The 25,400-nt window shown below is 40.3% G+C and overlaps 1 protein-coding gene across 9 annotated transcripts in view; it reads left to right on the top strand.

Moving 5' to 3' along the window:
- Positions 1-25,400, top strand: part of AKT3 (AKT serine/threonine kinase 3) — a 289,204-nt gene that overhangs the window by 133,956 nt on the left and 129,848 nt on the right. For all 9 annotated transcript variants that reach the window (XM_061624607.1, XM_061624614.1, XM_061624611.1 and 6 more), the window contains one exon: positions 24,043-24,168. In XM_061624607.1, the coding sequence (XP_061480591.1) occupies positions 24,043-24,168 (126 nt within the window). The remainder of the gene's footprint in view (positions 1-24,042; positions 24,169-25,400) is intronic.

The raw sequence follows: 25,400 nt of genomic DNA, 5'->3' as shown, positions 1-25,400 counted from the left end.
TGTTCAGTATTGGTGGCAACGTAATTTGTAAAAAGACATTCCTTGTCTGATGTGCTTTTTGAGCATTCTGTTCTTTTGAGACATAACAGAAATGTATTGTAAAAGCAGCATTTCAAGTGTAAAAATTTATTTCAAGTGAATTATATGTGTGTTGGAGTATCATCATTGCTGGGGGCGGGGTGGGGGATGTGAGATTCTGTTATGCCATTCTGTTAATCTTACAAATAAAAAAAATATTCTACTAACCTCTGTGTGTGTGCTTATTTTTAATGTTGTTTTAGGCTACTTAGGTGTGCAGCAGCCAAGGCCAGCAACTTGTAGGCATTTTTATTAAGAACATAAGAACATAAGAAGAGCCTGCTGGATCAGGCCAGTGGCCCTTCTAGTCCAGCATCCTGTTCTCACAGTGGGCAACCAGGTGCCTGGGGGAAGCCCGCAAGCAGGACCCGAGTGCAAGAACACTCTCCCCTCCTGAGGCTTCCGGCAACTGGTTTTCAGAAGCATGCTGCCTCTGACTAGGGTGGCACAGCACAGCCATCATGGCTAGTAGCCATTGATAGCCCTGTCCTCTATGAATTTGTCTAATCTTCTTTTAAAGCCATCCAAGCTGGTGGCATTACGGCATCTTGTGGGAGCAAATTCCATAGTTTAACTATGCGCTGAGTAAAGAAGTACTTCCTTTTGTCTGTCCTGAATCTTCCAACATGCAGCTTCTTTGAATGTCCACGAGTTCTGGGACTTCCGGGAAGGGTGACTTAGCCTGTGCCTGCTTTTGAGACGGGCTCCTGCCTCAAAAGAAGCTTATTCAGATATATCAGTCAGGTTTTTTTTTTTTTTGACTGATTAAACTTCTCCCGGGTAGGGAGAAACGAAGAGATTAACCTCAAAGCCTATTTTTGTTGGGACGACCAGATCTCATTAATTTATGGGACGAGGTCCAGCCGACGAAGGTGGGACGGATTTTCAACAACAAGCTCTATCTGATAAAGCGAACGTTCATCTTATCTTCTAAGAGAGAACGCACTAACAGGCAAGCACCCTTCTTTCTATATTTTTCTTTTACTTGACTTAAATTGTTGCTGTTTAAAAGAGATTTGCCAGATTGATCGGTTTTTGACATCTCACTGGGGAGCCATAACTTCTCTCTGTTACTCACTAATTAATAGCTTATCTCTGTTTTTGTTGCAAAAAGCTGTCCTGGATTTGCATTCTAAAGATATACACAGAAGAGGGATTTCTATTCCAGATTTTTATTTTGAAGAATATTATATTGTCTGAGACTACTCTCTTTTTGGTCTATTTTATTTTGACGAATCTGTTTCCTGACGACCGCCATTAATTGTTTCGATCCTGGGAACTGCATTTTGTTTACTTAAGCATGGAGAGATAAGGCTGTCTGCTCTGTTTATACTGTGATGTCACCAAGTTTGGAGTATTAACCCAATTGTTGCTGAAATAAGAAGTGGTTTTCCTATATTTTTCTTTTAAAATGGCAATTAAGAAAGTGGCTGAGAATCTGGAAATAACTATGTTTCAGAAAATAATGGATGAGATTGAGATAACGAAACAAAACCTGCGACAGGGTTGTAAGGAGCTGAAAATTGAATTGAGTAAAATGAAGCAGGAGATTAAAGATATAGGGGTCCCTGTGAGAGAGGTGACCCTGGAAGGGGTCCCTGTGAGAGAGGAGACCCCGGAGATTGGAACAAACGTGGAACAGGAAAAAGATTTGGAGTCTATGGACTTTAGAAACAAAATCTATTGTTTGGAGACACAGGAGATTAAAGACATAGGGGTCCTTGTGAGAGAGGAGACCCTGGAGACTGGAACAGGGGTCCCTGTGAGAGAGGAGACCCTGGAGACTGGAACAGGGGTCCCTGTGAGAGAGGAGATCCCGGAGATTGGAACAAACGTGGAACAGGAACAAGATTTGGAGTCTATGGACTTTAGAAATAAAATCTATTGTTTGGAACTCAATGTTATCTCTGAAGAAATTAATGAAGATTCTAGAGATAAAGTTATCAATGGCATGGATAATCTTCTGGACTGGAATGATGTGATGGAGCCCAATATAGAGAAAATCTATGGAATTAACTGCAGCCATGTGACAATGGAAAAACTTTTAAGAGATGACCCAGTGTATTTTGAAAAAAAGAACAGAGATATGATTTTACAGCAGTATTTCAGCAACCTATTCAGAATGGATGGCAAGAAAATATTTGGGATAGAGGTAATTCCCATCAGACTCTTACTATATGACTATGGCTTTGACAGCAAGATTATTATGGAATACTGATAATGGAAGATTGGATATTGAAATTACTGGACTTAACAAGACTACTGAAGATGGAAGATGGAAAATGGAACTAATAGGGATAATAGAACAATGGCTACTGAAATTACTGAACCTAACAGATTCTGATGTGATGGATTAATTGAAATGTTTATTTTGACTATGGTTATGACAATAAGATTATCATAATTAGTAATGAGATGGATTAATCGATATGCTTATCTGGAAAAAAAAATTGATAGATATATTTCTTAAAGAATTGAAACCTCTCTTTGACTTTTTGTGGAAAGAATAAAGTAATGTTTATGAGATTTGATGATTAAGTAAGATAACTACTGGAGGAAAGTGATTTTATAATATGACTTAAGAGACAGGATTGTTATATATTATAGACTTATAACTGATTTGATCTTTGACAAATGGGAAGTCAATATTTTACTCTTTATTTTTTATTTTTGTTTTTTTTTCCTTTTTTTTTTTTGTTTAACTATTTTTGATTTTGTTTTTTGTCTTTGAATGTTTTATGATTTCGTCTTGTATGTTTTATGAAAATCTGAATAAAAATTATTGAAAAAAAAAAAAAAAAAAAAGAATGTCCACGAGTTCTAGCATTATGAGAGAGGGAGAAGAACTTTTCTCTATCCACTTTCTCAATGCCATGCATAATCTTATACACTTCTATCATGTCTCCTCTGACCCGCCTTTTCTCTAAACTAAAAAGCCCCAAATGTTGCAACCTTTCCTCGTAAGGGAGTCGCTCCATCCCCTTGATCATTCTGGTTGCCCTCTTCTGAACCTTTTCCAACTCTATAATATCCTTTTTGAGATGAGGCAACCAGAACTGTACACAGTATTCCAAATGCGGCCGCACCATAGATTTATACAACGGCATTATGATATCGGCTGTTTTATTTTCAATACCTTTCTTAATTATCCCTAGCATGGAATTTGCCTTTTTCACAGCTGCCGCACACTGGGTCGACATTTTCATCGTGCTGTCCAGTACAACCCCAAGGTCTCTCTCCTGGTCAGTCACCGCCAGTTCAGACCCCATGAGCGTATATGTGAAATTAAGTTTTTTTGCTCCAATATGCATAATTTGACACTTGTTTATATTGAATTGCATTTGCCATTTTTCCACCCATTCACTCAGTTTGGAGAGGTCTTTTTGGAGCTCTTCCCAATCCCTTTTTGTTTTAACAACCCTGAACAATTTAGTGTCGTCACCAAACTTGGCCACTTCACTGCTCACTCCTAATTCTAGGTCATTAATGAACAAGTTGAAAAGTACAGGTCCCAATACCGATCCTTGAGGGACTCCGCTTTCTACAGCCCTCCATTGGGAGAACTGTCCGTTTATTCCTACTCTCTGCTTTCTGCTTCTTAACCAATTCCTTATCCACAAGAGGACCTCTCCTCTTATTCCATGACTTCTAAGCTTCCTCAGAAGTCTTTGGTGAGGTACCTTGTCAAATGCTTTTTGAAAGTCTAAGTACACTATGTCCACTGGATCACCTCTATCTATATGCTTGTTGACACTCTCAAAGAATTCTAATAGGTTACTGAGACAGGACTTTCCCTTGCAGAAGCCATGCTGGCTCTGCTTCAGCAAGGCTTGTTCTTCTATGTGCTTAGTTAATCTAGCTTTAACAATACTTTCTACCAGTTTTCCAGGGACAGAAGTTAAGCTAACTGGCCTGTAATTTCCGGAATCCCCTCTGGATCCCTTTTTGAAGATTGGTGTTACATTTGCCACTTTCCAGTCCTCAGGCACGGAGGAGGACCCGAGGGACAACTTACATATTTTAGTTAGCAGATCAGCAATTTCACCTTTGAGTTCTTTGAGAACTCTCGGGTGGATGCCATCCGGGCCTGGTGATTTCTCAGTTTTTATATTGTCCATTAAGCCTAGAACTTCCTCTCTCGTTACCACTATTTGTCTCAGTTCCTCAGAATCCCTTCCTGCAAATGTTAGTTCAGGTTCAGGGATCTGCCCTATATCTTCCACTGTGAAGACAGATGCAAAGAATTCATTTAGCTTCTCTGCAATCTCCTTATCGTTCTTTAGTACACCTTTGACTCCTTTATCATCCAAGGGTCCAGTCGCCTCCCTGGATGGTCTCCTGCTCTGAATGTATTTATAGAATGTTTTGTTGTTGGTTTTTATGTTCTTAGCAATGTGCTCCTCAAATCTTTTTTAGCATCCCTTATTGTCTTCTTGCATTTCTTTTGCCAGAGTTTGTGTTCTTTTTTATTTTCCTCATTCGGACAAGACTTCCATTTTCTGAAGGAAGGCTTTTTGCCTCTAAGAGCTTCCTTGACTTTGCTTGTTAACCATGCTGGCATCTTCTTGGCCCTGGTGGTACCTTTTCTGATCTGCGGTATGCACTCCAGTTGAGCTTCTAATACAGTGTATTTAAACAACTTCCAACCTTTTTGGAGTGATGTGACCCTCTGGACTTTGTTTTTCAGCTTTCTTTTTACCAATCCCCTCATTTTTGTGAAGTTTCCTCTTTTGATGTAAAACAAAAGTAACTGAAATGTAGTTGTAGTAATTACTTTTGAGTAAAAGTGATCAGCTACTTTCAGAGCAATTGTAATTGTAATGGTAATTACTACTTTTTTGGGTCATGCTACTGTAACTGTAATTTATTACTTTTTAAAAGTAATCTTCCAATCTCCTGGCACAGATATTATAAAAATTAAAATTGTAATTTTTTACATGTGTACACCATTCCTAATTTACAAAATATATGTGTATTTTCTTGATACATGGATGTTGGAGCTTGAGTACAGCTTTCCTCAGGTTCTGCATGACCTAGTAAAATAAAGGTCAGAACACAGGAGACCCCATGCAAAAGTGAGCAAGAGGCTGAAGTGCAGTCTAGCAGAGGCAATGAAACCATGCCCCACAACAAGAAGAGATGAGTAATAGTAGTAGTGGAGGGAGACTCCCTACTGCGTGGAATTGAAACCCAAGTATGCCGAGAAGACCCATGGATTCGCAAGATATGCTGTCTCCCTAGAGGATGGATTGGAGATGTGACTGAAGGGTTCCCATCACTCATAAAGCTGATTGAGACAGATCCCTTACTTTTCATCCATGTGGGAATGAATGATACTGCCAAGCGGAACTATGAAGAAATCACATCAGACTTTGAAGATCTGGGAAGGAAACTCAAGGACTTTGGGGCCCAGACAGCTTTCGCATCCATCTTTCCGCTACTTAGAAGAGAAGTAGAAAGGGGAAAAATACTCTGGGTGAATGATTGGCTATTATGATGGTGCCGACGTGATAGATTTGGATTCTGGGACCACGGGCTACACTTCTTAGAAGATGGGCTGCTGGCAAGTGATGGGTTGGACCTTACAAGGACTTGGAAGAATGTGCTTGGCCACAGCTTGGAGGAATTCATCAGGAGATCCTTAAACTGAAGGGGGAGGGAGACATAAACTCGGCAGTAATAACTCACAAAGGCTTGTGCACAGTAACAGGAACTGAGAGAACTGCTCTACATGACAAAAATGTAGGATGGAAGACAGACTGTAAATCACATGGTCTTTGATGTCTATATACTAATGCCCAGAGTATGGGAAACAAACAGGACAAACGTGAACTCTTAATATATGAGAGTAAACACGACTTATAACTGAAACTTGGAGGATGAGGTTGGTAGCCCCACCAAGAGTATCTACATTAAAGTAAATGGGGCAAGGAATAAAAGGAACATAGTGGTTTGGATCTTTTACCAACCACCCAATCAAGGAGAAGACAAGGATGAAACTTTTGAAAAGCAAATTGCCAATGTTTCAAGGAGGCATGATGTAGTAGTAATAGGGGACTTGAATTACCCCAATATCTGTTGGGAAATAAATTCTGCCAAATGTGGCCAATCCAAGAAATTCCTGACTTGTGTTGGAAATAACTTTCTCCTACTGAGAGTGGAGGAAGAAACTAGAGGATCAGCTGTCCTTGACTTGATTCTAACCAACAGAGATGACAGTGAATGAAGTGGCAGTTATGGGAACTCTGGGGAAAAGTGACAATGTTATACTAGAGTTCTCTATTTTAAAGCAAGCAAAAGCTGAGAGTAGCCATACACATACCTTGGCCTTCAGGAAGCTGATTTTAATAAAGTCAGAATAATAAGCAAAGTTCCATAGCAATATGCTATTGTATCTTCCCTCAGCCTTGTCTTCTCAAGGCTAAACATGCCCAGTTCTTTCAGTCTCTTCTCATAGGACTTTGTTTCCAGTACCCTGATCATCCTTGTTGCCCACCTCTGAACCTGTTCCAGTTTATCTGCAAACTTCTTAAAGCCCTATATTTCTGTGGAGGGATATATATATTTAACATATAGTGCAACTCTACCTCCCTTTCTATTCCGTCTGTGTTTTTGAACAAGTTATACCCTTCAGTTGCATATTCCAGTCATGGGAGTCATTCTGCCAAATTTCAGTTATACTTATTACATTGTATTTAGCTTCCTGTATTAAGTGTTTGAGTTCGTCGTGTTTGTTTCCCATACTCTGGGCAGTAGCATACAGACATTGAAGACCATATGATTTACAGCCTGGCTTCCTTCCTACATTTTTATGAAGACTATTGTTGGGCCCCGTTAGAGCTGTTCTCTAATGTCAAACCTGTCATCCCAGAATCCAGATCTCTCATGTCAGCACCATTTTCATAGCCAGTCATTCACCCAGAGTAGTTTTTTCCCCTTTCTACTTCTCTTTTAAGTACTGGATGGATGAGAAAACTGTCTGGGCCCCAAGTCCTTGAGTTTCCTTCCCAGAGCTTCAAAGTATAATGTGGTTTCTTCTTAGCTCTGCTTGGCAGTATCATTTGTTCCCACATGGAGGAGAAGAAAGAGATATGACTTAGTGGGCTTTATGAGTCATGGGAACCCTTCAGTCACATCTCTAATATGTCCTCCAGGGGGACAGCATATCTGGTGAATCCATGGGTCTTCTCGGCATACTTGGGTTTCAATTCCATGCAGTAGGGAGTCTCCCACTACTGCTGCTCTTCTCTTGTTGTGGGGTGTGGTTTCATTGCCTTTGCTTGACTGAGCTTCAGACTCTCATTCACTGTCCTGCGGGGTTTCCTGTAATTCTTCCTTTGCAGGTTGTCCTCCTCAAGTTCCTGAAAGTGGTTCCATAGTTCCACTGGTGCCGGGTGTGTTCTAGCTCTTCTGCTCCTGTCACCCTTTCCAAGGAGCTTCCTCCACTTCATTGTTCCTCTCCTCAACTCTTTCCTCTTCTGCTTCAATATGCTGTTGTTCTTCCACCTCCTGTGCCTCTCTTTGTGTTTGTTGTTGCAGCATTCTGTCTACGAAGTCTTCTCTTATATTCTTGAATGTGGCCACCCGGTTCTCCAAGCCTCTCACTTTTTCTTTCAACAGTGCCACCAGCTTGCACTTGTTGCACTTGTATGTTCTCCGGCAAGAAAACAGACATCACACACACCTTTCAGGTCACCATCACTGGAGTGTCCTTTCCATCCATAGTCTCTATTTTTGTTTCTTTTTCTTCTACTTATATTGGGATGGCCTCTGCTTTGACCTGTCAAAGATTAACAGGAGAGTCACACTGGTAGGTGTTGCACGCTACAAGAATATATTTTTGTTAGGGACCTACCCCACACTCTGCTGCCAAACCTCTCCAAACTTTATATACTCAATAAATACTATATATATCCATTTCCACAACTGTAGCCAAGTTGGACTTCGTATGTTTAATTTTTTAAAAAATATGTTTTTAAAAAAGAAGAAATAAGATTTATCTGATACAACATGAATTAGTTTAATCTTATTTTACATATTGGTTTGCAGGAGCTTTAAATAGCTTGACCATTATGTAAATGATGTGAATTACTTAGTTTTCTCCAGTACAGTGAATACAATTAGAGACCTCTTCCTTAATTGTAATAAGAATTACAGTGAGTGTGTTTTTGAAACCCAGAAGGGCGTAAATGTAAGCAAAATAATAATTTAGCTTATATTTAACACAGCAGGAACTTGGATACAAAATAATACTCTAAAGCAAAACTACTGTTATGTTAACTGTTCCAGAGTTGTACTTGATTAAGTTGTCACAAAGTGTTTCCCCCTGTGTTTTACTCGATGGATTACTAGTCCCCCATCTTCCATTTTACTTTTCAAATATGAATATTTCATCTTGACTTTTGTGATATATTTATGTTGATAATACTACTAGGAAAATTAGTTTACATGTGTGGGTATTTTTATGACTTTCATTTCTTATATATGAAACAAGGCAAACACATCTTAATTTTTTTAAAGAATTAAAGTTACTGTAGAGTGTATTTAGCAAAATTGACACTGAGAAAAACTAGAATCTGCAAGATAAGCCAGAAAAGAATATTCATGTGATAATCCTGGTGGCTTGATGCAGTTAATTCGACTTGAAAACTAAAAGCACAGCTTTAATTTTAAATGATGATATTGGATTGGCAACATGCATACCTTCAGCAGTTTTGTGCTGCTTTTTAAACAATTTCAGACTGATCTTTCATTGGAGTATGGATGCACTACCAGTGCTGCTGTATTATTATTTTTCACCTTATTAATAACGTTTTGTGTTATTCTTGATGTTCTTTAATATTCGTGTGCAGCTTGTCATTCCTGTTTACATGGTGTACCTTCTGTTGTGGTTTCATGAGATTTTTAAGGGCAGGAGATTTTTTTTTTTAATGGTTTGTATGGGCATAGTTTATTGTATGTACCAGTCAGTTTGCATTACCAAATTAGATTTCTCTTGGTGGGGATAGATGAACAGATGGGTAGGTGTGTGTATGAATAAATAAAGTACTGTGGGAACATACTGCTCAACAAGGGCAAATTCATCAAATACTTTTTTGTATGGTTTTGTTTAGCTGAGAATTGCTATGTGGAGCCAGCATTATATTTTTAGGTGATAATCCCACAAGGAGCTGAAGGGAAATATAAAAATCCTAGCTGACAAATGCATGGAGTTTTCAGGCACAGAGCTTGTGTGTGTTGACAGTGAGATGAATACTTGTATCTACTGATGACTTTGGGTTGGATTCCATTCTGTTAGTATACGTTCATGTGTACATGCCTCTATGTACATTTAGACACTCACAAATCCAGTCACCAGGAGAAAGTGTTAGCCTTCTGACAAGGAGAATGCCCATCAGCACATATACCTTTCCCCAAGGGCTCATTTGTGCTGCAGCTAGGAGAAGATCAAAAACAGCTGGAGACTCTCTTGCTTTTTCCAAACCTCATTGCAGTTGAGATAAGACCCTGCCTCCCACCAAACCCTCCTGCAGTTGCCAGAATGTTCAAAAGAGGAAGGGATTTCTCTCTGGGCAAACTAGATATGTTCAGTGCATGATATTTCATAAAATCATGAATTATAGAGTTAGAAGAGACCTTGGATGTCATCTAGTTCAACCCCTGCTTAATACAAGATTTGCAATGTGAGATGCAACTAATATCCCTGACAGATGACAATCCAACTTCTGCATTAATACTTCCATCAGTGGAGAATCTAACAACTCCCAGGGCGAAACATTCCTGTGTCTTCCTTCAGTTTCTCACAGGACTTGGTTTATAGATGCCTCACCCTCCTCTGGACACATTCCAGTTTGTCAGCGTGCTCCTTAAAATGTGCTGCCCAGAACAGGACATAATATTCTGATGTGTCCTGTGCAGAGCAGAATACTGTGGAACTATTATAATTTGCTATCTTGACTCTGTGCTTCTGTTACTAGTGTCTAGGATTGAATTAGCTTTTTTAGTAGCCACATTACACTGCTGGCTCATGTTCAGGTTGTGATCAACTAAGACATCTAGATCCTTTTCACATACACTTCTGTCAAACAGGTCTCCTTCATACTATTCTTGTGCTTTATATTTGTTGAACCTTAATAGAGCACTTTACATTTCTTTCTGTTGAATTTTATCTTCTTGCTTTCAATAAGTGCCTAGCCTGGCAAGGTAGTTTTCATTCTTGATTTTGTCTTCTGTGGTGTTGACTATTCCTCCCAGCTTTGTGTTATCTGCAGATTTGATAAAGCATCCTCTCTATGTCCTCATTGAAGTTATGTCTAAAAATGTTGAAGAGCACAGGGCCTAGGATAGAGGTCTGTGGCTCTCTACTTGGTATCTCTCTACAGGTTGACGCAGAGCCATTAATGAGCAATCACTGGATGTTGTTGTTCAAGTAGCTGTGGCTCCACCTAACAGTAGTATTGTTCAGCCCATATTTTACCATTTTGTCAAGAAGGATATTGTGGAGACTTTTTCAAATACTTTGCTGAAATCACAGTATATCAAGTTCATGGCATTCCCTTGATTTACCAAACGTATAATGCTACCAAAAAGGAGATAAGGTTGGTTTAGGACAGCTAACAGGAGTTTGGCATGTTTTTGTTTTACGGCCTACCACCAGTGCGACTCTTATTTACTCTGAAGGACAAAGCACAGAACATTCCAGTACAAGAAAGAAAGAAAGAAAGAAAGAAAGAAAGAAAGAAAGAAAGAAAGAAAGAAAGAAAGAAAGAAAGAAAAGGCAGTAGAGACTATGGATGGGAATGACAATCCAGTGGTGAAGACCTGCAAGGTGTGTGTGATATTTGTTTTCTTGGCTGAGAACAACATGATGTTCACTTGCAACAAGTGCAAGCTGGTGGCGCTGTTGGAAGAACAAGTGAGGGGCTTCAAATGGCGGGTGGCCACACTGAAGAGTATAAGAAAAGATGTTCTTAGATAGAACACTGGAACAATAACAGCAAAGAGAAGTATAGGAGTCGGAAGACCAACAGCATGCTGAAGCAGAAGAGGAGACTGTTGTGGAGAGCAACAACGAAGTGGAGGAAACTCCCATGAAAAAGTTGACAGGAGCAGAAGAGTGAGAAGACATCTGTCACTGGTAGAACTGTGGAACCACTTCCAGGCACTTGAGGATGATACTAGAGGACAGTATGCAGGGGAAGAATTAAAGGAGACCCCACACAACAGTGAACGAGAGGCTGAAGCTCAGTCAAGCAGAGACAATGAAACCATGTCCCATGACAAGAAGAAGAGAAGAGCAGTAGTAGTAGGAGACTCCCTACTGCATGGGATTGACACCCAAGTATGCCAAAAAGATCCATGGACTCACCAGGTATGCTGCCTCCCTGGATGATGGATTAGAGATGTGACTGAAGGGTTGCCATCGCTCATAAAGCCCAATGATAGATATCCCTTCTCATCCATGTAGGAAAGAATGATACTGCCAAGCGGAGCTATGAAGAAATCACATCAGACTTTGAAGATCTGGGAAGGAAACTCAAGGACTTTGGGGCCCAGACAGTGTTCTCGTCCATCCTTCCGATACTTAGAAAAGGAGTGGAAAGGGAAAGAAAAATACTCCGCGTGAATGACTGGCTGCAAAGGTGGTGCTGACATGATAGATTTGGATTCTGGGACCACGGGCTATGCTTCCTGGAAGATGGACTGCTGGCAAGTGATGGGTTGCACCTTACAAGGACTCAGAAGAATGTGTTTGGCCACAGCTTGGAGGAATTCATCAGGAGATCCTTAAACTGAAGGGGGAGGGAGACATAAAGTAGTAACTTACAAAGGCTTGTGCACAGTAACAGGAACTGAGAGAACTGCTCTACATGATAAAAATGTAGGATGGAAGACAGACTGTAAATCACATGGTCTTTGATGTCTATATACTAATGCCCAGAGTATGGGAAACAAACAGGACTAACTTGAACTTTTAATACAGAAGAGTAAATAAGACTTGATAGGTATAACTGAAACTTGGTGGGATGACTCCCATGACTGGAACACAGCAATTGAAGGATATAACATGTTCAAAAAGAACAGAAGGAATAGAAAGGGAGGTGCTGTATGTTAAAAATTATATGTCCCTGCACAGAAATAAAGGAGGATGAGCTTGGTAGCTCCACTGAGAGTATCTGGGTTAAAGTAAATGAGGCAAGGAATAAAAGGAACATGGTGGTTGGAGTCTACTACCAACCATCCACTCAAGGAGAAGACAAAGAGGCAACTTTTGTAAAGCAAATTGCCAATGTTTCAAGGAGGCATGATGTAGTAATAATGGAGATCTTCAGTTACCCCAATATATGTTGGGAGACACATTCTGCCCAACACGGCCCCTCCAAGAAATTCCTGACTTGTGTTGGAGACAATTTCTCCTACAGATAATGGTGGAAGCAACTAGAGGATCGGCTGTCCTTGACTTGATTCTAACCAACAGAGATGACTTGGTGAATGAAGTGGCAGTTACGGGAACTCTGAGGGAAAGTGACCAAGCTATACTAGAGTTCATGATTTTAAAGGATGCAAAAGCTTAGCGTAGCCATATGCATACCCTGAACTTTCAAGAAAAATTCAGAACAATGATAAGTAAGGTTCCGTGGCAAGCAACCTTAAGGAAAAAAGGAGTCCAAAATGGGTGGGAGTTGCTGAAAAAGGAAATTCTAAAGGTACAATTGCACACAATTCAGTCAAGGAAAAAAAGGGGAAAGATAGCAGAAGAAGCCAATGTGGCTTCACAGAAAGATTGGCAATGACCTGAAAACAAAAAAAGGACACATACAGGAAATGGAAGGAAGGGCAGATCACAAAGGAAGAGTTTACAGAAGATTACAGACAGGTAGCATGGAATTGCAGGGATGGCGTCAGGAAGGCTAAGCTGAGAATGAGCTGAGGTTAGCGAGAGGCCAAAAGCAACAAGAAAGCTTTTTTCAGGTTCATCCATAGTAAAACACAGAGAAAAGAAATGGTGGTATAGCTACTTAATGAGGATGGCAAAATGATAACAGATGACAAAGAAAAGGCAGAAGTGGTCAATTCCTACTTCAACTCACTCTTCTCCAAAAGGGGTTCTGTGACCCTCCTGGGAAAAATGAAGTTGAAGGGACAGGATTGCAGCTTGAGATTGATAGACAAATGGTCAAGGAATACCTAATCACTTTGAATGAGTTCAAATCTGCAGGGCCTGAAAAACTGCATCCTAGAGTATTGAAGGAACTGGCTGAAGAACTCTTGGAACCACTGTCGATTATCTTTGCAAAACTGTGGGTGAAGTGTCGGATGATTGGCGGAGGGTTAATGTTGTTCCAATCTTCAAAAAGGGCAAAAAAGAGGAACAGGGAACTACAGACCAGTCAGCTGGACATTGATCCCTGGGAAAATTCTAGAGCAAATTATAAAGCAAGCAGTCTGTAAGCACCTTGGAAACAATGCAGTGATTACTAGTAGCCAACATGGATTTTTCAAGAACAAATCCTGCCAGACTAATTTTACTTCATTTTTTGATTTGGTAAGCTCACTTGTAGACTATGGGAATGCTGTGGACATAATACATCTTTCAGAAAGTGTCCTATTATATTCAGATTAGCAAGCTAGCTAAATGTGGGCTGGATGGTGCAGCTATCAGGTGGATCCACAGTTGGCTACAGAATCATACTCAAAGAGTGCGTATCAATGGTTCTTTCTCAAATTGAGGGCCAGTAACGAGTGGGGTGCTGCAGGGCTTGATCCTGGGCCCAATACTCTTCAACATTTTTATTAATGACTTGGATGAGGAGGTGGAGGGAATGCTTCTCAAATTGCAGATAAAAAATTGGGAGGGATAGCTAATACCTAGGAAGACAGAAACAAAATTCACAGTGATCTTGATAGGATGGAGCATTGGGCTGAAAACAACAGAATGAAATTTAACAGGGATAAGTGCAAAATTTTACACCTAGGAAAAAGAAATGAAATGTACAGTTATAAGGTGAGGGATACTTGGCTCAGCAATACTACATGCAAGAAGGATCTTGGGATTGTTGTTCATCACAAGCTGAACATAAGCCAACAGTGTGATGTGGCTGCAAAAAAGGCAAATGCATTAACAGAAGTGTAGTTTCCAAATTGTGTGAAGTATTGGTTTCCCTCTATTTAGCACTGGTTAGGCCTCATCCTGAGTACTGTGTTCAGTTCTAGACACCACACTTTAAGAAGGATACACACAAACTGGAACAGATTCAGAGGAGGGCAACAAGGGTGATGAGGGGACTGGAAACAAAGCCCTATGAGTAGAGACTAAAAAGAACTGCTCATGTTTAACCTGGAGAAGAGAAGACTGAGGGGAGATATGATAGCCCACTTCAAGTACTTGAAATGTTGCCACACAGAGGAGGTCCAGGATCTCTTCTTGATCATCCCAGAGTGCAGGACATGGAATAATAGGCTCAAGTTTCAGGAAGCAAGATTTCGACTGAACACCAAGAAAAACTTCCTAACTGTGAGAGTGGTGCCCCAACAGAACCAATCAGCTAAGGAGGTGGTGGGCTCTCCAACACTGGAGGCATTCAAGAGGTAGCTAGACAGACATCTGTCGAGTATGCTGTCATTTGGATTCCTGCATTGAGCAAGGGGTTGGACTCGATGGCCTTATAGGCCCCTTCTAACTCTATGATTCTAGTTTCATTTATTTATGCTGTCCAATAACAAGTTTTCTCTGGCATTACATTCTTGATTAATTCATGCTGGCCCCTAGTGATCAATTCATTCTTTTCTAGATGCTCACAGTTTTTGTTATGTGCCTTCAAGTTGATTTCGACTTATGGTGACCCTGTGAATCAATGACCTCAAATAGCATCTGTTATAAACAACCCTTTTCAGATCTTTTAAATTCAGGTCTGTGGCTTCCTTTATGGAATCAACCAATTTCTTGTTTGGCCTTCCTCTTTTTCTACTTCCTTCTGTTTTTCCCAGCATTATTGTCTTTTTTCGTGAATCATGTCTTCTCATTATGTGTCCAAAGTATGATAACTTCAGTTTCATCATTTTAGCTTCTAGTGATAGTTCGGGTTTAATTTGTTCTAACATCCACAATTTTGCTGAGTATTGATGTCAAGGTTTCTCTCCTGTTTGGAAATAGGGACTACATTTGCTTGTCTACACTTCTCTCATATAGGGATGGGATCCATTGGTTGGTGCTGCTTCAAAAGCATTCCTTCAACCTAACAAACAGTATTGATTCAAGTTCGTTCTTTGTCAACTATCCCCTGCCTTTACGAATCCATTTTTTTCTATCACCAAAAATACTGATTTCAAAGCGCAAATATTGATAAAGGGAAAGGAAAACAGTTTTGCCGCTGCCACTTCCTCAGCTGTGACTGAGGCTGGTCAATTTTCACATTAGCAAGCAGAGACTGGCTATTTTCATTTTGAAAAGGAAAGCAGGAAAGAAGCTTTCATTGCCCTCCCTCCCTCCTTCCTCCTTGGCAAGTTTTGAGTCCTTAATGTGGGCAAGACTTGGCTTGCTTCTTTTTGCTTGGAGCTTGGATTATTCGAGTGGAGGGGGGTAGCAGAGAGAGTGAGTGAAAGTGAGAGAGAACCTTATAGTGCTGTGCTGTGAGTAAAATCAATAAAACAACAATATATTTGTGGGAATATTCAAGGAGGGGTAACTTGTTGAGGGAAAGGTTTGGAGGAAACAGGATTGGTCTACAAAGATGGAGAATATGTGGATCATTGAAAAAATCTGGTGCTAATTTTATTCAGCTGAATTCTCGCCCAGCCCTACTCTGATACCTCACCATTGTCCAGGTTTTCAAAGAGTTTGGACAGTGGTTCTGAAACAACATCTGTAAGCAACTTCAGCACACTGGGATGTAATTCATCAGGCCTGGAGTCTTGAACTCATTTAAAGTAGAAAAGTGTTCCCTATCCACCCTCCTATCGACCCTGGGCTGCAGATCCCTGCTTCTAGCATTCAACTTTTATTATTTATTTATTAGATTTATATCTCACCCTTCCTTCCAGTAGGAGCCCAGGACAGTAAGGTAGAACATAATTACTCTTGCATTGGAAGATTGAGGCAAAATAGGAATTGATTAGTTCTGCCTCACTAGCGCTTCACCAAACAGTGGGCCCATTCATTCTTCTTGCTCTAATTATAACCAAAAAAGCCTTTGTTTTGTTTTGTTTTCAGCATTCCTCAGAGCTTGGAAAAGTTACTGTTTTGGACTACAACTCCCATCAGCCCAATCCAGTGACCATGCTGGCTGGGGCTGATGGGAGTTGTAGTTTAAAAAAGTAACTTTTCCAACACTGCTCGTAACCCATAGCTCATTCTGGGTTTTAACCTTCCTAACACACTTTGTTGTTTTGTCTTTGATAATGTGACCCTTCTCCCGTCTCCTATTTATGTCCTTTTAAATCTCAGCTCATCAGAGAGCTCACTGAGATGTTTTCTGCTCATTGGTATAGCTTGTTATTGTGCCTTCAATATTTCACTTTTCAGAGCATCCTATCCACCTTGAATTATTTTATCTTTGGGGATTTTTAGCCATGGGTTCCTATCCAACTTTTTCCTGAGCTCTTTGAAATCAGCTTTCAGCTTTCCTAAAGTGCAGGATACACATCCGAGTATGATTAGTTTTCACATTGCTTGCTATCACAAATGCAGAGATGGCATGGCTACTTTTCCTCAAGGTTCTCAACACTTCGACATCATCATGCAGAACATCAGATTCCCTTGTCCCTTCTTCCAGCTTATTTATTTATTTATACAATTTATATACCACTTAATATAAAAAAATCTCAAAGTGGGTTGTAAGAAAGAATGTAATAACACAATGGGAAGAGATACATAGTATCAAAAACCAGTAAAATATTAAATTATGACACTGATCAGCACAATTTTAAAATCCTTTCAGCAATCAGGGAAAGCCTGAATAAATAAGTTTTTTAAAAGCATTTGAAACATACCACTATTAATACCTCCCAAATGAACTTCTGAGAGATGTTAGCAAGGCAAGGCAGAAGTTTATTGACATTGTGTTCTTAGCAGATTTAGATTACCAGCAGATGTCAGGATAGTTGAAATCCTTGCTTGCCTTTGTGAAGACTGGTAATCTGATTCAGGACAGCATAATCCTTGTGTTCTGGCTGGTTAAGTGGCCTATAGTATACTATAGTACAACTGCATCAGTTTTTGTTTCTCTCTCCTATCCCTATCCTTTAAAGAGGGTTTACCTTCTCAGATGCATGTGTTTACATGCAAGTATATACATTATTTATAACACTACAGTTTCTTCCTTTCTGTTCATTCTATTCCATTTGTAAATGAAATATACCCTTCAATTAATTCTAGTCATAAGTTCCATGCCACCAGGTCTCAAGTGATACGTATCAAATTGCATCAGATTAGTCTCATATTAGAATCTCAAATTTATCCTGTTTCCCATATTCTTTGTGTTGGTATATAGGCATTGGAGACTATGAGCCTTGCGCCTTCCCAGTTTACCTGCTGAATTTACTGCAGATTACCAGACACCACCTCCATAGCATTGCCTTTGTCTGCTGCTATTCACTTGTGTCTGAAAGCTGCTGAACAACTATTGTTAAATATCTTATCTCAGAAACAGACCAGAAATTGTAGAGTAATTTTCTTGGGAATGTACGTCAAGGACTATCATTTTGAGGAGGGGCCGAACTACTTAGGTTTGAGGCTGTTCATTCCCTCCCCCATTTTTAAAAAAAGCTAACAAGGCTATTTGGGGGTCCACTTCACAAGAAGTGAATTAAAGGAGCTCTTCAACACATTACATCTACAGGTGAGATCCACTTAAACTGGCAAATCAAAACAGGACAAGGCTGAGTTTCTGATAGCTAGTACTACAGTCTAGCTAGACATACTTTTTTGTCTGCATAACAGATGACAAGTTTTCCAAAACAGGTGGAGGCAGCTTGGATTTGGCAAAATACACTCAACCCAAAAGAGCTTTGCTCCATGGGAGACTTTGCACATGCAATGATAGTAGAGAAGAAAAATCGCATTCTTGTCAGCACATACAGTTGAACATGGCATATTTCTTAATCCATTTTTAAAAGTTAATTGTTGTGTGTAATTACATTTTAACAACAGTTGAATCAAAGATGTTGTTGCCTAGGAAATTTAGTATGCATGTTTTAATTCAGGCATGTAAACCCAACAGCAAAAGGTGGCAAGCATCCAAAAGCAAAAAGAAAGAAAAAAGGGGGGAGGGGGAACCCAAAATGCTTGAAAAAATGTATTTATTATGACAAAAGCCCAACGCGTTTTGACCACTCTGTGGTTTGGCCTTCATCAGGGGCTGTAAACAAAATCATGAGAACACACCATATTATTGTATAGGAATTTCATACAGCATAAAACCATAATATATCTGTGAAAGAAATAATTTTTACTTACATAAATGGGTCTAATATATTCTTCTCCAGCAAAACTACTTACACTGATAATGACCACGAAGAAGCATTCACTGAGCATGCTCATATATATACACAAACCCAGGTGCCTGATTGCAGGTATAACGGAATTACATACAACTGAGGCAAAGGAGTATGAAAGGGATCATCAGTATTTGGTGAGATCCACAAGAGAGGAAGAAATTCTAACCCCTCATTGAGACCACTAGGGGTCAGCGTTTTCAGTTCCAAAATCCAAGCTATTTCTCTCCTTAACAAAACTTGGCTTTTGTTCACTCTTATTTTTTCTAACACCCAAAATTTAAAGTCAACAAAGGAATGATGACATCTTGTAAAATGCTCCACCAAGGGAGTCCCAGATCTCTTGTTTTTCATGTTACTAATATGTTCCCCTATATGTTTCTTGATGTTCCTTGATGTCTGACCTATACAGTAGGGCTCCGCTTCCCGGCGTTCCGCTAATCCGGTGGCTTTCCTCCCCTCTTTAAAAGCCGCTTTTGCCGCTTTTGTGGCATTTTCGTGCAACGCGCCCCATTAAAGTCAATGGGGTTCCGCCTTATGGCGATTTCCACTTTATGGCGGGGGTCCGGAGCGGAATCCGCCATATAAGCGGGGCCCTACTGTATAAAATTACTGGCAACTACACTGAATTGCATAAATGACATTGGCAGTGTTGCAGGTGGAGAATTGATCCAAAGTGTATTTTTTATGACTGACAAGATTAACAAACTCTGTCATCTTGCACATAAATCTTCAATAGGCACAGTGTCCACAGGGATGGTGACCCTTAGGTGCAATTGTGCTCAGTAAGGAATTAAAGTTCAGGTGATTGTTATCCCTAAATTCACTTCTGATCAAAATATCCCTCAAGTTCTTAGTACTTTTGAAGGAAATCATTGGTTTCTCATGACAACCAGGGATATGTTGTATAACATGCCAATGCCTTTTAATGCTACTTTGTAGTCTATTAGTAACATGGTTAAAGGTCAAATTGCAATTTAAGTGATCAGAAGCTGTTTTAAACGTGGGTTGCAAAAGGTGTGTTTTTTTTAAGGGAAACTTTCCTAAAGTTATCCTCTACTATATTCTTTGGATAACCCCTCTCAAATACATGTTTTTGCAAAATCTGGGATTGCTGTATAAAATCCTTTTCAGAAGAACAATTGTGTTTAATCCTTAGAAACTGGCTGTAGGGTAAGTGCTGTCATAGTGGTTTGGGGTGAGAGCTGTCAAACCTTAATAGGTGTTTCTATCTGTATGTTTCCTGTATATAGAAGTACACAAATGATCACCTTGTTTCCTAATTAACAAACCAAGAAAATTAATTTCTTCTGGACTGTAATGGAACTCAAACTGAATGTGAACACTCCTACAGTTTATCCATTCAAAAAGTCACACAGATGTTCAACTGTTCCCCTTCAAATTAGAAACACATCATCTGTGAATCTCCACCAACATATAAGCTGTTCGAGAAAAGGACTTGAGGCTGCAGTGATATCTTTTTCAAAGAATACCATGTACAAATTGGCTATTTCTGAGGCCATGGGGCATCCCATAGCCACCCCTTTAATCTGCCAATAAAAAGAATTGCCAAATTTAAAATAATTCTTACATATGGCTATTTCTGCCAATGTGCAAAGAAAGTGTGTGGGAGGATGTCTATCTGTCCTTTTATCGAATGTGTACTGGATAATATCTATTGCTTGTTCCTCAGGTATGCTGGTATAAAGACTTCATGCTTGTGTCATGTATTTTTTTTTTTACTATGAGGCCCATCAAAATAGTGCAAAATAGGGGTCTGGGTGGTAGAAAAGTCAGATTAAGAATGGTGGCTCATGGGGGAGAGCCAGTGCACAAAATGTGGTGGAATGCAATCCTACTTCTTTTAAGGTGGACCTAAAATAATTCCACTTCTTTTCAGCGGGCACAATTGAATCTGGCCTAATTTGAAACAAAAACATCCAGCTTACATTTTTCTCCCACTATTATTATCTCCCTTGTGATTCCCATGCTTTTTCCTTAGCTTAATGGGGGGGGGGATTTCCATCAGAATTGAGGGAGGGAGAGGGAACTTACTAGGGAATGGTGAAAAGGAGCCTGGACTTCAGAAAAAGACACCCCCCCCATTTATGTTGCTCTGCTTATCAGTGGAAAGGTATGTTGTGTGACATGTAAGATTAGGTAGTGGGCCAGAAGCAACATTGGGTTTTTTTTTTGCAGACTGTACACTTCTGAAAAGAGATAGAAAAAATTGCATGTTTTTTGGAGACTATGCATACTGACCAGAGAATGTAAAACATGTAGTCAAGACGTGTACATTCCCCAAGGGTCAGTCCATAGACTTTCACCAGGGGGTTACTGCTGCACCATTTAATTTTTTTTATTAAAATAATCATTCCTGCCCATATTGAGACACTAAAAACACAAGTAGAAAAATGTTATGTGGTACTCCTGATTTACAGGGGGGTCGGAAGTGGGGGAGGGTAATCTAAAAGCTGGCACTGCAAGCATTTGCGTTATATATAAAAATATAAAAAGCATTAGTGGATTTAGTGAAAGAGATCAAAGGCTTCTGAAATTAAGGATTCATTCAGATTATATTTTTTCTATGTGTAATAATCATGAAATTAATTTTTTGTTTAAATATGCAATGATATTTTGTGCCAAATGCTGTAATCCATTCAAAATACAAAAGCAAATCACTTTCAGTCTAATACGTTATGACTGATACTGTGTATTTGTATCACCTTCAGGTTTCATAATTATTTTTTAAACTGAACATGAAGGGCGCAGTCTAATTCATATTTCCACCGGGCTGGGGGCAGTTGGATGCAGCGGACCCCTGGTTGAGCTAGCAGGCTCCAGGATGTGCCAGATGAAGCCCCCTGTCATGGCTGAGCCACGCCACTGCCAGGACCCTGCTGGTGTTGCTGGGGGTGGCTGTGGCCAGCCCGGTGGACAGAAAGCTGTTGGAAGCTGACAGAAGACCTGAAAAAGGGGTTTCCAGGGGTGTGGCGGGGAAGAGCCACCGGGGGACTTATGCAACTTCCAACTGTGCAATCCAACTGATGGGTAGCCGGCAGGAGGGGGGGCTGGCGGAGGAGGAGATGGCAGGAAGCTCTGCTGCCCTGGCAGAACAGAGGCTCCATCGGGAGCCACATGCAGGAGCCGGACAGGAAGAGCCAGCTCCCACAAATAGGCTTACCAGCGAGAAAGGGCTCCTTGTAGGCCACCATTGTCATTTTTTAATCTGCTCCAGTTTATTAGCTGGCGGAATTATCATGGGGATCAGGACCCAGGGGAGTGCTCTGAGGGGGACTTGGTGTCATGTAAGTCTGCCCTGTGGCTCCTTCCTGCCACGACCCCGGAATGCCCCATTTTCAGGGCTGTTGCTGGCTTCTGCCATCTGCCAGGCTGGCCATCCCTGGAGGCACTGGCAGGGTCCTTGTGGTGGCATGGCTCAGCCGCGTCGGGGTGCTTCTGCTGACAGAGCCTGGTGGAGCCCAGAGCCTGCCAGCTCAGCCTGGGGAATGTTGCATCCAACTCCCCCAGCCCCAGTGGAAATATGATTTGGATTATACCCCAAGTCCCCTTCAGAATGCTCCCCTGGGTACTGATCCCCATGAGAATTCTGCTGGCTAATAGGCCGGTGCAGTAAAAAAATTACAATGGTGCTCTATGTGGAGACCGCTTACTCCTTAGTAGGCCTGTTCATGGGAGCCGGCTCATCCGCACAGCTCCCAATGGAGCTGATGCTCAGCCAGGTGAGTGGCTTCCGAGTAGCAAGTGGATGCTGCAGAGCTTTCTGCCACCCTCCCCGCACTGGCTTCCCATCATTGGTGTAGTGGGTAAGGTGTTGGACTACGACCTGGGAGACCAGGGTTTGAATCCCCACACAGCCATGAAGTGCACTGGGTGACCTTGGGCCAGTCACTGCCTCTCAGCCTCATGAAAACCCTATTCATAGGGTCCCCATAAGTCAGAATCAACTTGAAGGCAGTACACACACAGACACACAAGTAGTGTGTAATTTATGTTGGTAGTTTATAGCACCAACTATATATATTTATATATATTTATAGCACCTACTATTACTGTACAGCCCTAAGTTGCATATAAAAATCTATGCCTGCACTGTAAATTTTACAGGCTACAGTATTTTAAAGAAATATATTTACTGAAAATGAAAGTATGTTGTACTTTCTTGTTAAAGTAAATTCATTATCAATGTAACACAAAATTCAAACCTCAGATCTGATAAAATATTTTTTCAGTAACATTACTGACCACGACAAACCAGCCACAATGGTAAATGTGGCAAAAATATTTTTTCTCCTTAAAAACTGGACAAAACCCCATGATGAAAATTGGTGGTGATGCTTGCAGTGAGCAAAATATCAGATATTTAAATTAACCTCCATTTGACCTATGAGGATTTAAGTTACTTATTTTACAAAATGGCCAACTTTAGGATCCCCCCCTCTTAGAAGACGATACTTAAATTAAACTCTGTAGCTTTTATCTTTCTCTCCTTTGGGTAAGGAAATGGTAAAAAAAAATGGCACTGGTGATATTGAATTAAGGGCCTTATGGACTGGATTGCCTTCAAGTCTATCCCGATGTATGGTAAACGGTATTCAGAGGTGGTTTTACCATTGCCTTCTTCTGAGGCTGAGAGGCAGTGACTGGCCCAAGGTGACCCAGTGAGCTTCATGGCTGTGTGGGGATTTGAACCCTGGTCTCCCAGGTGGTAATCCAACACTCTAACCACTATACTACACTGGCTCTCAAGGGGTCAAAATGGAGGGGTCCAATTCACAAAAATCACAGTTCTTTTTCTATCTTCACTTGTTTGCTGCTCACCCTGTATTTGGTATAAAGTAGTTAACAACTATATAAAAATGACATCCAGGCTGTGGTGAATAAAACCTTTTTTGGTTGAAGCTGATATCATTTATAGAAGCAGAGAAATTAAAGATTTTCCAACCCCCCTGTAAATTGGAATGCCACGTAACATTTTCCTGTGTTTTTGGTGTCTCAATATGGGTAGGAATTATATAGAATAGATAGATTTTTTTAGTGGTGCAGCAACCACTTATATTCAAATCCTGTGAAAATTACTGGAATGACCCCCAAGGGCCTGTTAGAGATTATACATAATGGAATCAGAAACACCTGTCAATGAAGATGGTAATTGTATTGAAACAGTATTTTTCTTTTTGTAAATTAAAAGTAGAAGAGAATTGAACAAGCTAGGGTTGCCAACTTTTAACTAGCCTATGTTGCTTTGCCCTTAACAACAGCAAGATCTACAGAGATTAGCAGATGATGACGTTTATCTACATTCCAATAACAGCTTCAACTTACTGTTTTCTATAGACCAAGCTACTGTTACACAGGATAAAGTCAGGATAGTTTTTTTCTGATCAGTTGGCAGCCTGACAATGAATATTTTAAGATATACTTTTATATTAATCTTGTTTTCTTATATAGGAGAATATATAAAAAATTGGAGGCCAAGATATTTCCTTTTGAAGACAGATGGATCTTTCATAGGATATAAGGAAAAGCCCCAAGATGTGGATCTACCATATCCTCTTAACAACTTTTCAGTGGCAAGTAAGTATCTTTAGTATCCACTCAAATTTTATTTTAAAGGATCATCAAACTTAGAATAAACTGGAAAAAAATCCTCTTGAAAGGCATAGGTTTTAATGTTGTCTTTTAAATATCCTTTTAGCTCCTACAAGGCTTAGAAAAATCTAGGTACCCCTGAAATTTGGTGCTGGTTAGGAAATTGAAATATTTTTCAATCCCAGTTCCTATAATTTGAATTCTTACAGCTGGGCAGTAAATCCCGTTGAACTCAACTGTACTTAATAATGTGGTTAAGCAGTGGTGTAACTTGGTAATTCTGTGTTCTTCACTAGGGATGAGGAGGAATCTGCAGAACTCTGATTCAAAAGCAGACTCACCTTTGATCTGGGGAGATCATGACATGGCTTGGATTATAAATCCACTTTAGAATCTGCTGTCCTGCAGTTCTCTTTATGAGGTGGTCTGAATGCTGCAGTACTGTCTCTGTTCTTTTTTCAAAAACCCCCACCCACTATGCCAGCCAACCTCTCAAAGCCTAGAGCGGCTATTGTGAGGGGCTCCTTGCCACTGCACCCTGAGTTACAATAGAGCAAGTTCCTCTGGGAGTGATGGGATTTGATGATGTTCAGTCACTCTTAGAGGAAATTGTATGAAAAAAACCATGGCTGCTCCACCAGTGTAAAAACTGGGAGCAGCCATGTTTTTCCATACAATTCCCTCTGAGTGTGATAGAATTTCCTGGGGGATTTGCTCTGTTGTAACACAAAGTGTGTGGCTGCAAGGAGCCCCTCACAATAGCCGTTCCAGACTGTGGGCAGGTAGATGATCTATTTTGGAGCATTTTAAAAAGATGTTTTTCATATGTAAAAAAGGACAGAGGCAGCACTATAGTCTTTAGACTGCCTCATGCGTAGTTTTTTTTTAAAAAAGTTCATATTCCCATCCCCATATGGAACTGGAACGGACCAGACAGTAGAGGGGGCTTCCATCCCTACTCTGGATGTGGTCTTAAGGAGGCACCCCTTCAGATAGCCATGTGTCTTACTTCAGTTGTGAAGCACACAATTAACATATCTCTTCTGTCCTTATCCCCCAAACTGACATTCCATGCTATACAATTGTTTCTAGATTTCTGTTATTACAGCCATAAATTTTTTCCAACCCTGATTTTTTTAAAAAAACAACCACCTCTGAGCACATGCAATTTCACATGTTGTTGTTGTTGTTGTTGTTAGATAGCTTCACGGCATAAA

This window comes from Rhineura floridana, chromosome 4 (genome assembly GCF_030035675.1).
Source record: "Rhineura floridana isolate rRhiFlo1 chromosome 4, rRhiFlo1.hap2, whole genome shotgun sequence".
NCBI classification, from domain to species: Eukaryota; Metazoa; Chordata; class Lepidosauria; order Squamata; family Rhineuridae; genus Rhineura; species Rhineura floridana.
The sequence above is the reverse complement of the archived record's forward strand: the minus strand, read 5'-3'. Positions and strand labels throughout refer to the sequence as shown.